We start from the raw sequence: 12668 nt of genomic DNA on the forward strand, positions 1-12668 counted from the left end.
TCCCCACAAATGGAAACATATTATCTACACCTAGTAGAACAGAATAATGGTTATAAAAGCAAAATGGTTATAAGAATAATGGTTATGTTACTGGACTAAACTCCAGGATTGAGAGTTCAAATCCCACCATAGCAGTTGGGGAATTTAAATTCAGTTAGCACCGGTAATGGTGACCATGAAATGACCGGATTGTCGTAAAACCCCAGCTAGTTCATTAATGTCCTCCAGGGAAGGAAGTCTGCCATCTTTATCCACTCTGGTCTCTATGTGACTCCAGTCCCATAGCAATGTGGTTGATTCTCAACTGCCCTCTGAAATGGCCCAGTAAGACATTAGTCACCACTACCTTCTCAAGGGCAATTAGGGATGGACAAAAAATGTCAGTGACACCCACATCCCGTAGACAAAAAAAAAAAATCATAATTTTAAAGCCCAACCCAGTCTTTCCCGATGGTCATAACCTTTCAATTCTGGTAGAATTCTTGCAAATCCTTTCTCTACCTTCTCCAGTGGCCCTGTGCAATATGGAGGCGAGCAGAGTGCACAGTATCCAAAGTGCAGTCTAAGGTTCTTTAGAAGTTTAACTACTTTTCTGCTTTTTTTTTTTTAAAACATACGAGCCCAGACCATGAGTGTCAGCAGGCTATTCTAATACTGTGGATGGCATCACAAGAACCCAATCCAGTCTTCGCCCAAAATTAGTTATCATGGCTTAGACCTGGAATTGAACCTGTAACCTCCATATAGACAAATGCTGCTCAATAGATTTTATCCACTTAGCCACTGATTAAGCAACATCACGTTCACTTAAAGTCTACACTTTCTAGTAGGATAACTGAACTTTGCTCAGGAGTGAAAACTCTAGTTAACTTTCTCCTACTTTATCTGGCAGACACAAGGCTAAACTGTAGCAACCCAATTATCAGCTGAGGTTAACTTACAAAGCAATAACATGAAACTAAACTTTGGACCTTCCAATAAAAATGCAAGTTTATTTTTGCTTCTATTTTATTTACATCCCTCCAGTGCTACACTACATTGTGCACTTACTAACTATGCCATTGGAGTAGTTTGTTGCATACTTCTGCTTCTCAATTTCAATATCTTTCTCGAATGCTTAAATTGCCCGAGTCATGTTCAATTTATATTTAAAAAACTACAGGTGGCATATAGGTCAATGCTAAACAATTGAAATGTCCCAAGTGGTTGATGTGCCTGCATTCAGTCACCACTTCCTGTCCCATCTTTGTTACACCACACTGGGCATTAAAACATGGCAACATCTTCACATGCATTTGAATTACATGAAGGAATTGTGCACCTAGTAATCATAGAAAGACTCTGTTGAACCTTTCTGCATAATGACCAGCTCCAAGTCTTCACAAATTTAAAGTTGCCTGCTGTAGTTACATACTGAGTGCAGCATGTGCAAAGTCACACAAATACAAATAGAACAGAGCCGTGATATAGATCTTTATAGCTCTTTATATTAGTTTCACAAATGCACAGATTGTACTCAGCAAGAAAAGCTGTAATTTGAATTAATTCTAGCATGGATCAGATTCAATGTACAAAGTTTTTAAATATGAAGCTAGAACAGCATTCCAGCCACTTTAATCCATCTCCAACACCACCCTCCCCGCTGCCCACACACAAAAAAGCCTTCTCTTTGAGCAGGTCAATATAGTACCAAAGGGACTCGCTTCTACTGGATACTGCTCTCCAACTGTCCAAAGCTTTTTTTTTAAACCAAAGGAGGGGCTTCATGCAAAATTTTTAAACTCTGGGCCCAGGTTTTGAGAGGTAGGACAATATTTAAGTATGCTAACCTATTCTGGTAAACCAGGAACTGAAGGTTAATTCCAATCTCTGAAAATTATTTTTTCGCTTTTGCAATGTAATGAAAATAGTGGCACAATTATTGAATACAAGCCAAAATTTTTGTTGTTCTTTCCTACCTATTTCCATCTCCACAAACGCAGCCTCATCTGGTTCAGCACGTGGGAGCACACCAGGGTCACTGAAACTGGTACGCAGTAACATTGCCATCACAAAGATGAAGAGGACTATTGCAAACACCGGAATTGCAGGGGAGAGATGAATAGCCAAGTACGGACACCTGAGGAGGACAAATATGAGGGAAGAGAGTTAGCAGTTATTAAATATTTAGGAACAGATTATATCAATGTCGGACGGAATATATGGTGGCTTCACAACTAGTCTGCTTTCACACCGAACCCCCCACTTCCCGTTCCAACTTTTTAAAAGAATAGCATGTACACGATTTGAGCTATCCACCTTGCAATACGAATATATATTATAAATTGGAGGCAGGATAATAGTGCTCACATTCAAGTTTTAGTGATAACTTACTTAGTAATAGATCTGCGCTTGTACCTGAAAAGTTTCCTGCTATACAGCAGTAACCGTGGGTTATTGACATGATCAGCCTCTGGTTTTAAGTCACAGTGGTATGCATCACGTTCACATCGTGTTCAGTACTATTCAATGTGTAGTTTACTAAAAAACAGACAACTCCAATATGATTTCTGTGATCAACATCCCACCTACAATGCATAAATATCAACACCAATCAACATCCTGAGGGTTACCATTGACCAGAAACTGAACTGGAGTAGTCATATAAATACCATGGCTCCAAGAGCAGCTCAGAGGCTAGGAATCCTGCGGCGAGTGACTCACCTCCTGACTCCCCAAAGCCTGTCCACCACCTACAAGGCACAAGTCAGGAGTGTGATAGAATAGTCTCCACTTGCCTGGATGCGTGCAGCTCTAACAACACTCAAGAAGCTCGACACCATCCAGGACAAAGCAGCCCGCTTGATTGGCACTCCGTCCACTACCTTCAACATTCACTCCCTCCACCACCGACACACAGTGGCAGCAGTGTGTACCATCTATAAGATGCACTGCAGCAAAGTACCATAGCTCCTTAGACAGCACCTTCCAAACACGCGACCCTTATCACCTAACAGGACAAGGGCAGCAGATGCATGGGAACACCACCTGCAAGTTCTCCTCCAAGACACACACCATCCTGACTTGAAACTATATCGCCGTTCCTTAACGGTCGCTGGGTCAAAATCCTGGAACTCCCTTCCTAACAGCACTGTAGGTGTACCTATCCCACATGTACTGCAGCTGTTTAAGAAGGCAGCTCACCACCACCTTCTCAAGGGCAATTAGGGATGAGCAATAAATGCTGGCCACATCCCATGAGCAAATAAAAAAAATAATGGCTTCATACTCTAGAAACTCCAATCTCCTCTGCCACCAAAATGAAAGCAAATGGGAATTTGAGGCTAAAAGTAGTGGATGAAGATTGCATGCAGAAAATAACTGCAGTTTGTTCACACAAAGGCAGCAGGAAAAGGAAGAGGCTAAGACAGTACAAAAGTAAACAAAAAGCTGGTTGTGGAAAAATGTCTATTTTAATGGTTGCATTTTAAAATTCATGACAAATGTTTTGCCCTTCCATAACCCTCACGTCCTGTACATGACTTATTTTGTTTTACGTATGTGTAAATGTACTGGACCCGACGATTTTTTTTTTTTTAGTTGCAATGTAAATACAAATGTTTCTTTTATGAAAAGGGGAATGTTTGGATAAATACTTTTGTACACTTGGCTTGCCATACACATGACCTTTGATGTCATGATATGCACCACATGGAACACCTTTGCCCTTCCATAACCATCACCTCCCTGTGCATGACTGCATTAACATCCTCTTCATTGATGCTTGATGTCCATGTGCAACTGCAGTTGTACTTAAAATTAACCTTTCATCAGTCATTCAATAAACTGGTTGTGATACTGCACTTTATGTACAAAAATAACTTTCCCATTAATGATCCAAAAGGTATAAAAGCCAACCATCTCCAGGTAAATACTCTACTCAAAACTGAAGACTGGTTGAGTGACTATGCTAATCTTCAAATTTCAGCATGCAGCCACAAGAATGGACAGAAAATGCAATGGTTGGCATGCATGTTGTGAAGGGACCTGGCCCAACCTTAAAGCCATGCACATCAGACATCAATATAAATGGAACTTTGCAAGTCCCTTTGTAGCCAGAACAATGCTCTGTGATAGTCTATTTATCTATTGCAATAGGATGTCTACTTCCGTGTTGCTTAGTTACAGCAATTCTTTGCAAGAATCAAGAAAACTACAAAGTTGTCATTCTTGCAACTTTCTGCAGGATAAAAAGATCGGGGTTTGTGACCTTGGACTTCTCAATTGCCCTTTACACTCCAATAAGATGTAGCAGTTGATGTTAAGTAGTTTGTACTTGGCAGTATGGCTCTCCAGAGGATCTGCATATCAAAGCATGCTTTCTAAATATGACCAACTATATTTCTTGCATATCTTGTAAGCTGTTATATTGGTGCTGAAATCAAAGTAACAGGCTTGTGGGTTTCCCCTTTCAACAAATATCAAGTTCTTACTCCTAGACAGTGCTTGTAGAACTTGGGCTAGGGTTGCCAATCCTGGTTGGAGACATTCTTGGAGGTTTGAGCACATGGCATTCTGGCCACATGACATTTGTAAATGTTACATCATTTACCTTAAAGATTGCGTTCTCTGTAACTGAGTCTCTTGTTTGTGGTTTCACATCAGCAGTCATTGTGTTGTAATGGCCTGATAATCCCTACCTGTAACAAGTAGCAATCCTAAAACCTGCTAATATTCATCCTGAAACTACAGTCAGAACCTCCCAGCATTGTACAACATGCAGTCAGATCCACAATCAATGCCATTTTTAATAGCCCTGCACTCTTTCCCCACCTCTTTGGACTTTAGATTCTGTGTGAAAGGTGACACTCTGAACTTCTGGAAGCATCAGTCAGAGCCAACTTCTACTTGGGACATAACACACAAAAACTAGTCAGCACAAGCCAACCTGAACAAAGCAGAGCAATTGCTGACAGGACACCTCTTTATTTGCTGCTCCTCTTACCACGCTGCTGTAGAAAATGCTGGTCATGTGCCCACCCCATTCCCAAATCAATACTTTCAACCATCTCCCCACCCACACTCACCCCAATCTCAGGGCTTTGCCCCATACATTATTCAGTTTCTTCCCCAATTGTGTGGTCAGTTGGGTCCGGAGGCAGAAAGTGCAGTGCCAGCCGTCACCTCGGCAGGTGCTGGCGCCATTGTTAAAGGGCTGCCAGCCCTGCAGTTAATTTTGCAGTCTGTACGCCTGGGAAAGGAGGTGGTCATATAGGAAACGGAGAGATGGCTGAAAGTAGACCCTGGGTTGCCCCAGGCTTCCCTGATGCCTCCCTCCAAATGCTCCTACAGGCTGCCAGGGAGAGGAGGCACATTCTATTCCAGAGGGATGGAAGGAAGAGACCTAGCATCCTAACCCAACAGGCCTGGCTTCAGAGAGCAGAGGAGGTCAGCAGTCATAGGGTGTCACCAAGGACATGTAGTGCTGCAAGCGAGCATCTGTTAAAGCCTTCATCCTCATGGGCAGGCATCTGGCGAAGCAGGCAGGTGCAATGGGTGGGTACTCCCTCTCCACCACGATGTGGGCGAACTGACTGCAACATAGCAAATTGCCTCTGAAAGAAGGCCACTTGTCATAGAGGATCCTCACAAAATCTCTGCAAAGGGGCAACGAGCAGGAGGCATCTCCATACCCTCATCAGTGGCAGCTGAACTACCACCAGCCTATGTCTCGGGATTGTTTTCACTGGGTAACCCATAGCTTCCTTCCCTTTGACTGCAGAAGACAGCACACAATTGGAGAGCAGGCCAAGATCGACAGTGGGCTGCCAATTCTCCACATCCTAACGCTGATGGAGGAGAAAGCCATGGAGTTGGCTGGATCTCAGGACAGCCGGAGTGGACGGAGAGGCTGGGCACCTTGCCGAGGCAGTGAGTAAGGTCGCCATGGGGCACCTGCAGCGATGGAACCATGCTGCTCATCAGGCATCCAGTGCCTACGGGGTCTGCAACATAGGGATGCGCGTGCTGTCGGTAGGAGAGTCCCTTGGTCCTTACATGTCTCTGTTCTCTCATGATCAAAAGGTGCCTACTCAGACAGCCCCCGAGACTGCGAAGGAGCCTACCACCTCTGGGGAGTGGGGGGGGGGGGGGCGGAGGACAGTATCGGAGAGGGCCCATCTTCACCTCATACCACCAGTACAGATACTTCCACATTTGCTGGTTTGCATTCGCAGTTAGATCTGTGCACACATGTTCAGCACAACACTGATTGCCCGAGCAGCTGATGGAGGCTATGGCAGACCAGACCTCTGACAGTCGGAGGTCTGTGGGGGAAATCAGGCCCGTGCTGAGCCACAGGCTCATGACGCGCCTCTGGTATCACCAGCATCACAGAAAATGCAACTGCAGTGAGGAGTCTGGCAACATCTGGCAGAGATGCCAGCGGCAATGCATGTCCAAGCGCAGACGACAGAGCTCAACATTGTCTCTGACTGGTGCATGAGGAGCATCCATTTTCAGAGACTGGCACCTCTGATGGACTTGCATGCCAATCTGCATACCCTCATCTTAACCATGGGTGCAAGGCAGCAGTGGCAAGGACGTGGGGGGGGGAATTTTTTTTGGGGGGGTGGAGGGGGGGAAAAAAGAGAACGTGGGACCAGCAATCACCACCAGGTCCTCTGCACTCTCCAATCAACAGGGAGGTAGAAGTCTGCCTCGCTAGGGAGGAGCAGTGGCTGCCTCCCGCAGCTGGGGATTCCTCTCAGGGCACTCCTGGTGCGGGCAGTGAGTTCTTCTACCCCTCTGCCAGTGTCGGCCAGAGGATAGTACTGCTTCTGTGCAGGAGGCCCTCAGCATGTCGGAGCCCTATGCTGAAGCATAGATGACCTCCCTCCTCTTCCGTCAGGCCTTTGGCCCTTTGTTGCAACCCAGCCTTTGAAGAGGCTGGAGGCAAAACAACATGCTGTGAGGGATCAACTCAGCCTGGCCAGCTGAGTGCTGAAAGAATGATCAATGAGCAAATGCTTCCTGAAGGAAGGCAGGATACAACATGGCTGCATAGAGGAAAGTCTTTATTGGTCAAGGTACAACTGGCTGTAAAGACCAATGGAAACACTAACGTATAAGGGTAACCCGAACCTCCCTTGCACATAGCTTATGGCCACACTCATGTGGTCCTGGGGTCCTTCGTCTGGCGTGTCTTGCCCATTTTCCCCCTCCTCTCCCTCATCATCATATGCTTCCCCACTCCTGCAGCGGCAAGCTATGAAATGCACAGCAGACCACAATACGGGAGTCTGCTTTATGGTTGCTCACGTTGTCCTATAGCAGGCATTGTATCTCTCCTCTGCATGTGTATATGGGTTCCTTACAGGCGTCAGTACTCATGCCCTCAGTGGGTAGCCCTAGTCACCAAGGATCCATCCCTGAAGGCGGAATGGAGGCCGGAAAATGCCTGGTTCCTAGGACTGCCTCAAAATGTAAGTATCATGGCAACTTCCTGGGAAGCGGACACAGACCCGTAGAATCTGCTTATGAAGGTCGCAGACCAGCTGTACATTGAACGATTGGAAGCCCTTCCTGTTGAAGGCCCCTGGCTGGTGTTCAGAAGCATGCGTTCACATGGGTACAGTTGATGACACTCTGCACTTGGGTCAATCCTGTGATGGCCCCCTCAGCCTCAGAGTTGGGATCCTTGCAGTAGTGCGCATTAGAGAAACTTCCAAGCCTGTTTGTAAAGAAGAGACAGAGTCGAGGATGCTTTGGTGGAGATTGTTTATTGCTTGTCACAGAGCTTACTTCTGCACTCTAACACTCACATCCAGTTACTGGCTGGGCTCTTTATATATACACACACTTGAATACAATTAGCTAATTAATACTTAACACCTGTTGACCCTATTATCTTGAACTAGCAGGTATTTAACAGAACTTGCTTACCTGGTGCCAGGGTTCGGGATATCTCATCTGGGCTGCAGAAGAACTTGGAGTGGGAGGGGAAAGAGCCAGTTGTCGTGGTCCACATCGGTACCAACGATATAGGTAGAAGGTGGTGAGGGGTTCTGCTGAGGGAATATGAGCAGCTAGGGACTGAAGTAAAAAGCAGAACCAAAAAGTTAATAATCTCCGGATTACTACCTGAGCCACGAGCAAATTGGCAAAGGGTCAAGAAGATTAAAGAGGTAAATGCGTGGTTCAAAGATTGGCGTGGGAGAAATGGGTTCGAATTCGTGGGACATTGGTACCCAGTACTGGGGAAGGAGGGAGCTGTTCCGATGGGATGGGCTCCACCTGAATCATGCTGGGACCAGAGTCCTGGCAAATCATATAACGAGGGCTGTGGATAGGGCTTTAAACTAAATAGTGGAGGGGAGGGTTCAGTTGCATGGAAAAACAGGAAGTTAAAGGAGAAGGCAGGAGTGCAGGTTAGTGGTGAGGCTGATTGTTACCAAACTGCAAGTAGTATACTGGTTAAACCAGAAGAGAGAAATAATAAACAAGCGAATAAAGCATCAGTGCTGAGGGACAGGTTAGGGAGTATAGCCCAAATAAGAATTCTAAATACAAATGCACAGAGTGCAAGAAATAAACTAAATGAACTGCAGGCGCAAATTCAAATGGAAAATTAATGATGTGGTGGCCATTGTGGAGACGTGGCTGCAGGATGGTCGGGACTGGGAACTAAATACACCAGGTTATAAAGTTTACAGGAAGGACAGGGAAATGGCAAGGGGGGTGGAGTAGCCTTACTGATTAGAAATATCATCTCATTGCTGAGGGAGGATATAATGAGGGGAAAGCATCCAGTGGAGACCTCATGGGTGAATTTGAGGAACAGAAAAGGGTCTAAAACTGTAATGGGTGTTGTGTATACACCCCCTGGTAGCAGTTCTGAGGTGTTAGATTGTATAAATGCACAAATTAGACAAGTGTGTAACAAAGGCAGAGTAGCATTAATGGGGGATTTTAGCTTGCACATAGATTGGGAGAGGCAGACTAGCACCTGTCAGAAAGATAGTGAATTTCTGGAATGTGTCCGGGATAGTTTCCTACAGCAATATGTCCCAGATGTAACAAGAGGACAGGCAGAATTAGATTTAGTTATGTGTAATGAGCCAAATTTAATTAGTAGCCTAACTGTGCGTGAACATTTATCAAATAGTGATCACATGATCGAATTCAAGGTAACGTTTGAAAGTGAAAAGCACAAATCAGCTACCAGAATTTTAGACTTGGGTAAGGCTGACTTTACTGGGATGAGACAGAGACTGTCCACAGTAAACTGGGTAAATCTGTTAATGGGTCAAACGACTGAAGAACAGTGAAGAATATTTAAAGAAACATTTAATGAAATGCAAAGAGAGTAGATACCAGAGAGGAAAAAGCTCCACTTCACAGAAAAAACAGCCAGGGACAACTAAAGAGATTAGGGATAGCATAAAAAAAAAGAAATGGCTTACAAAAATACAAGATGCAGCACAGATCCGGCCGAATGGGATCGATACAAAGACCAGCAAAGGGGCACAAAGCAGCTTATAAGAGCTACTAAAAGAGATTATGAAAGGAAACTTGCATGGGACATCAAAATCAATAAGAAATTTTATAGTTACATAAAGGGAAAGCGGGTGGTCAAGAGCAATGTAGGCCCACTAAAAGCTGAAAATGGAGATATTGTCATTGCTAATGGGGAAATGGTAGACATGTTGAACAATTACTTTGCCTCAGTATTTACAGTTGAAAAGGAGGATGACTTGCCAGAAGTCCCGAAAAAATTAATTGCCGATAGGGGACAGGGACTTAATACAATTAACGTAAGTAAAACATCAGTAATAAGGAAATTAATGGCACTAAAGAGTGAGAAATCCCCGGGACCTGATGGTTTCCATCCAAGGGTGTTAAAGAAAGTAGGGGAGCACATTGTAGATGCCCTAACTATAGTGTTTCAGAGTTCCCTAGATTCAGGAGTGGTCCCTCTGGATTGGAAAGTTGCACATGTCACTCCACTTTTGAAGAAGGGTGAAAGGGGGAACCAAGGAAATTACAGACCAGTTAGCCTGACATCTGTGGTGGGCAAGTTGCTGGAGTCTGTAATCAAGGATAGGGTGACTGAATACCTAGAAAAATTTCAGTTAATCAGGGACAGCCAGCATGGATCCATGACGGGAAGGTCATGTCTGACAAATCTCATTGAATTTTTTGAAGAGGTGACTAAGGTAGCGGACAGGGGAATGTCTATGGATGTTATTTATACGGACTTCCAGAAGGCATTTGATAAAGTCCCACATAAGAGACTGTTAACTAAGGTAGAAGCCCATGGAGTTGAGGGCAAATTATTGACATGGTTAGGAAGTTGGTTGAGTGGTAGGCGACAGAGAGTGGGGATAATGGGTAAGTACTCCGATTGGCAGGATGTGACTAGTGGTGTCCCGCAGGGATCTGTGTTGGGGCCTCAATTATTCACATTATTCATTAATGACTTGGATGATGGCATAGTAAGTCATATATCCAAATTTTCTGATGATACAATGTTAGACGGCATTGTGGACAGTCTAGATGATAGCATAAAATTGCAAAGAGATATTGACAGACTAGGTGAGTGGGCAAAACTGTGGCAGATTGATTTCAATGCGGGCAAGTGTGAGATTATCCATTTTGGACCCAAAAAAAAAAAGGATAGAGCAGGGCACTTTCTAAATGGGAAGAGGTTAAGTACAGTGGATGTCCAAAGCGACTTTGGGGTTCAGGTGCATAGATCTTTAAAATGCCACGAGCAAATTCAGAAAATAATCAAAAAGGCTAATGGAATGCTAGCCTTCATATCTAGAGGATTGGAGTATAAAGACACAGAGGTTATGCTGCAGCTGTAAAAAACCCTGGTTAGACCCCACTTGGAGTACTGTGAGCAGTTCTGGGAACCACACCTTAGGAAGGATATATTGGCCTTGGAGGGAGTGCAATGTAGGTTTACAAGAATGATACCTGGACTACAGGGGTTAAGTTATGAGGAGAGATTACACAAATTAGGCCTGTTTTTGCTAGCATTTAGGTGGTGATGAGGTCCTGCAGGGGGAGTTTAGGGAGTTAGGTAGTAAATTAAAAAACAGGACCTCCAGGGTTGCAATCTCTGGATTACTCCCTGTGCCACGTGCCAGTGAGGCTAGAAATAGGAAGATAGTGCAGCTAAACACGTGGCTGAGCAGCTGGTGTAGAAGGGAGGGTTTCAGATATCTGGACCATTGGGCTCACTTCAGGGACAGACGGGACCTGTACAAGAAGGACGGGTTGCATCTAAACTGGAAGGGCACTAATATCCTGGGTGCAAGGTTTGCTAGCGTCACTCGGGAGGGTTTAAACTAGTGTGGCAGTGGGGTGGGAACCAGAGCAGTAGGACAGCTAGTGAAGTAAATGAGGACATAGTAAATAAGGCCAATAGGACTAAGAGGAAGAGCAGGCAGGGTGATGTTGCTGAGCACAGCAGGACTGATGGTCTGAAGTGCATTTGTTTCAATGTGAGAAGTATAATAGGTAAGGCAGATGAACTTAGAGCTTGGATTAGTACTTGGAAATATGATGATGTTGCTATTACAGAGACTTGGTTGAGGGAAGGGCAGCTAAATGTTCCAGGCTTTAGAAGCTTCAGGCGGGATAGAGGGGGATGTAAAAGGGGTGGGGAGTTGCATTACTGGTTAAGGAGAATATTACAGCTGTACTGTCGGAGGACACCTCGGAGGGGTCATGCAGCGAGGCAATATGGGTGGAGCTCAGGAATAGCAATGGTGCAGTCACGATGTTGGGGGTTTACTACAGGCCTCCCAACAGCCAGAGGGAGGTAGAGGAGCAGATATGTAGCCAGATTTTGGAAAGATGTAAAGGTAACAGGGTTGTAGTGGTGGGTGATTTTAACTTCCCCTATATTGACTGGGACTCACTTAGTGCTAGGGGCTTGGATGGGGCAGAATTTGTGAGGAGCATCCAGGAGGTCTTCTTGAAACAGTATGTAGATAGTCCAACTAGGGATGGGGCCATTCTGGACCTGGCATTGGGGAATGAGCCTGGTCAGGTGGTCGAAGTTTCAGTGGGGGAGCAGTGACCATAATTCCATAAGTTTTAAGGTACTTGTGGATAAGGATAAGAGTAGTCCTCGGGTAAAGGTGCTAAATTGGGGGAAGGCTAATTATAACAATATTAGGCAGGAACTGAAGAATTTAGATTGGGGGCGGCTGTTTGAGGGTAAATCAACATCTGACATGTGGGAGTCTTTCAAACGTCAGTTGATTAGAATCCAGGACCAGCATGTTCCTGTGAGGAAGAAAGACAAGTTTGGCAAGTTTCGGGAAGCTTGGATAACACGGGATATTGTGAGCCTAGTCAAAAAGAAAAAGGAAGCATTTGTAAGGGCTGGAAGGCTAGGAACAGATGAAGCACTTGAGGAATATAAAGACAGTAGGAAGGAACTTAAGCAAGGAGTTAGGAGGGCTAAAAGGGGTCATGGAAAGTCATTGGCAAACAGGATTAAGGAAAATCCCAAGGCTTTTTATACATATATAAAGAGCAAGAGGGTAACCAGGGAAAGGGTTGGCCCACTCAAGGACAGAGAAGGGAATCTATGCGTGGAGCCAGAGGAAATGGGTGAGGTGCTAAATGAGTACTTCGCATCAGTATTCACCAAGGAGAAGGACTTGGTG

General features: G+C 44.9%; 1 protein-coding gene across 2 annotated transcripts in view; it reads right to left on the reverse strand.

Annotated features, from left to right (window-relative positions):
- zdhhc9 (zinc finger DHHC-type palmitoyltransferase 9) overlaps positions 1 to 12668 on the reverse strand; it is a 113986-nt gene that overhangs the window by 42564 nt on the left and 58754 nt on the right. The window contains exons 1-2 of one of the 2 annotated variants that reach the window (XM_068047566.1): positions 2398 to 2458; positions 1959 to 2119 (exon numbers count right to left, since the gene is read on the reverse strand). In XM_068047566.1, the coding sequence (XP_067903667.1) occupies positions 1959 to 2049 (91 nt within the window). In that variant the 5' untranslated portion in view covers positions 2050 to 2119; positions 2398 to 2458. Of the gene's footprint in view, positions 1 to 1958; positions 2120 to 2397; positions 2459 to 12668 lie in introns of those variants that run through there. The other variant, XM_068047565.1, reaches the window with a different exon arrangement.

This window comes from Heterodontus francisci, chromosome 15 (genome assembly GCF_036365525.1).
Source record: "Heterodontus francisci isolate sHetFra1 chromosome 15, sHetFra1.hap1, whole genome shotgun sequence".
Taxonomy (NCBI): Eukaryota; Metazoa; Chordata; class Chondrichthyes; order Heterodontiformes; family Heterodontidae; genus Heterodontus; species Heterodontus francisci.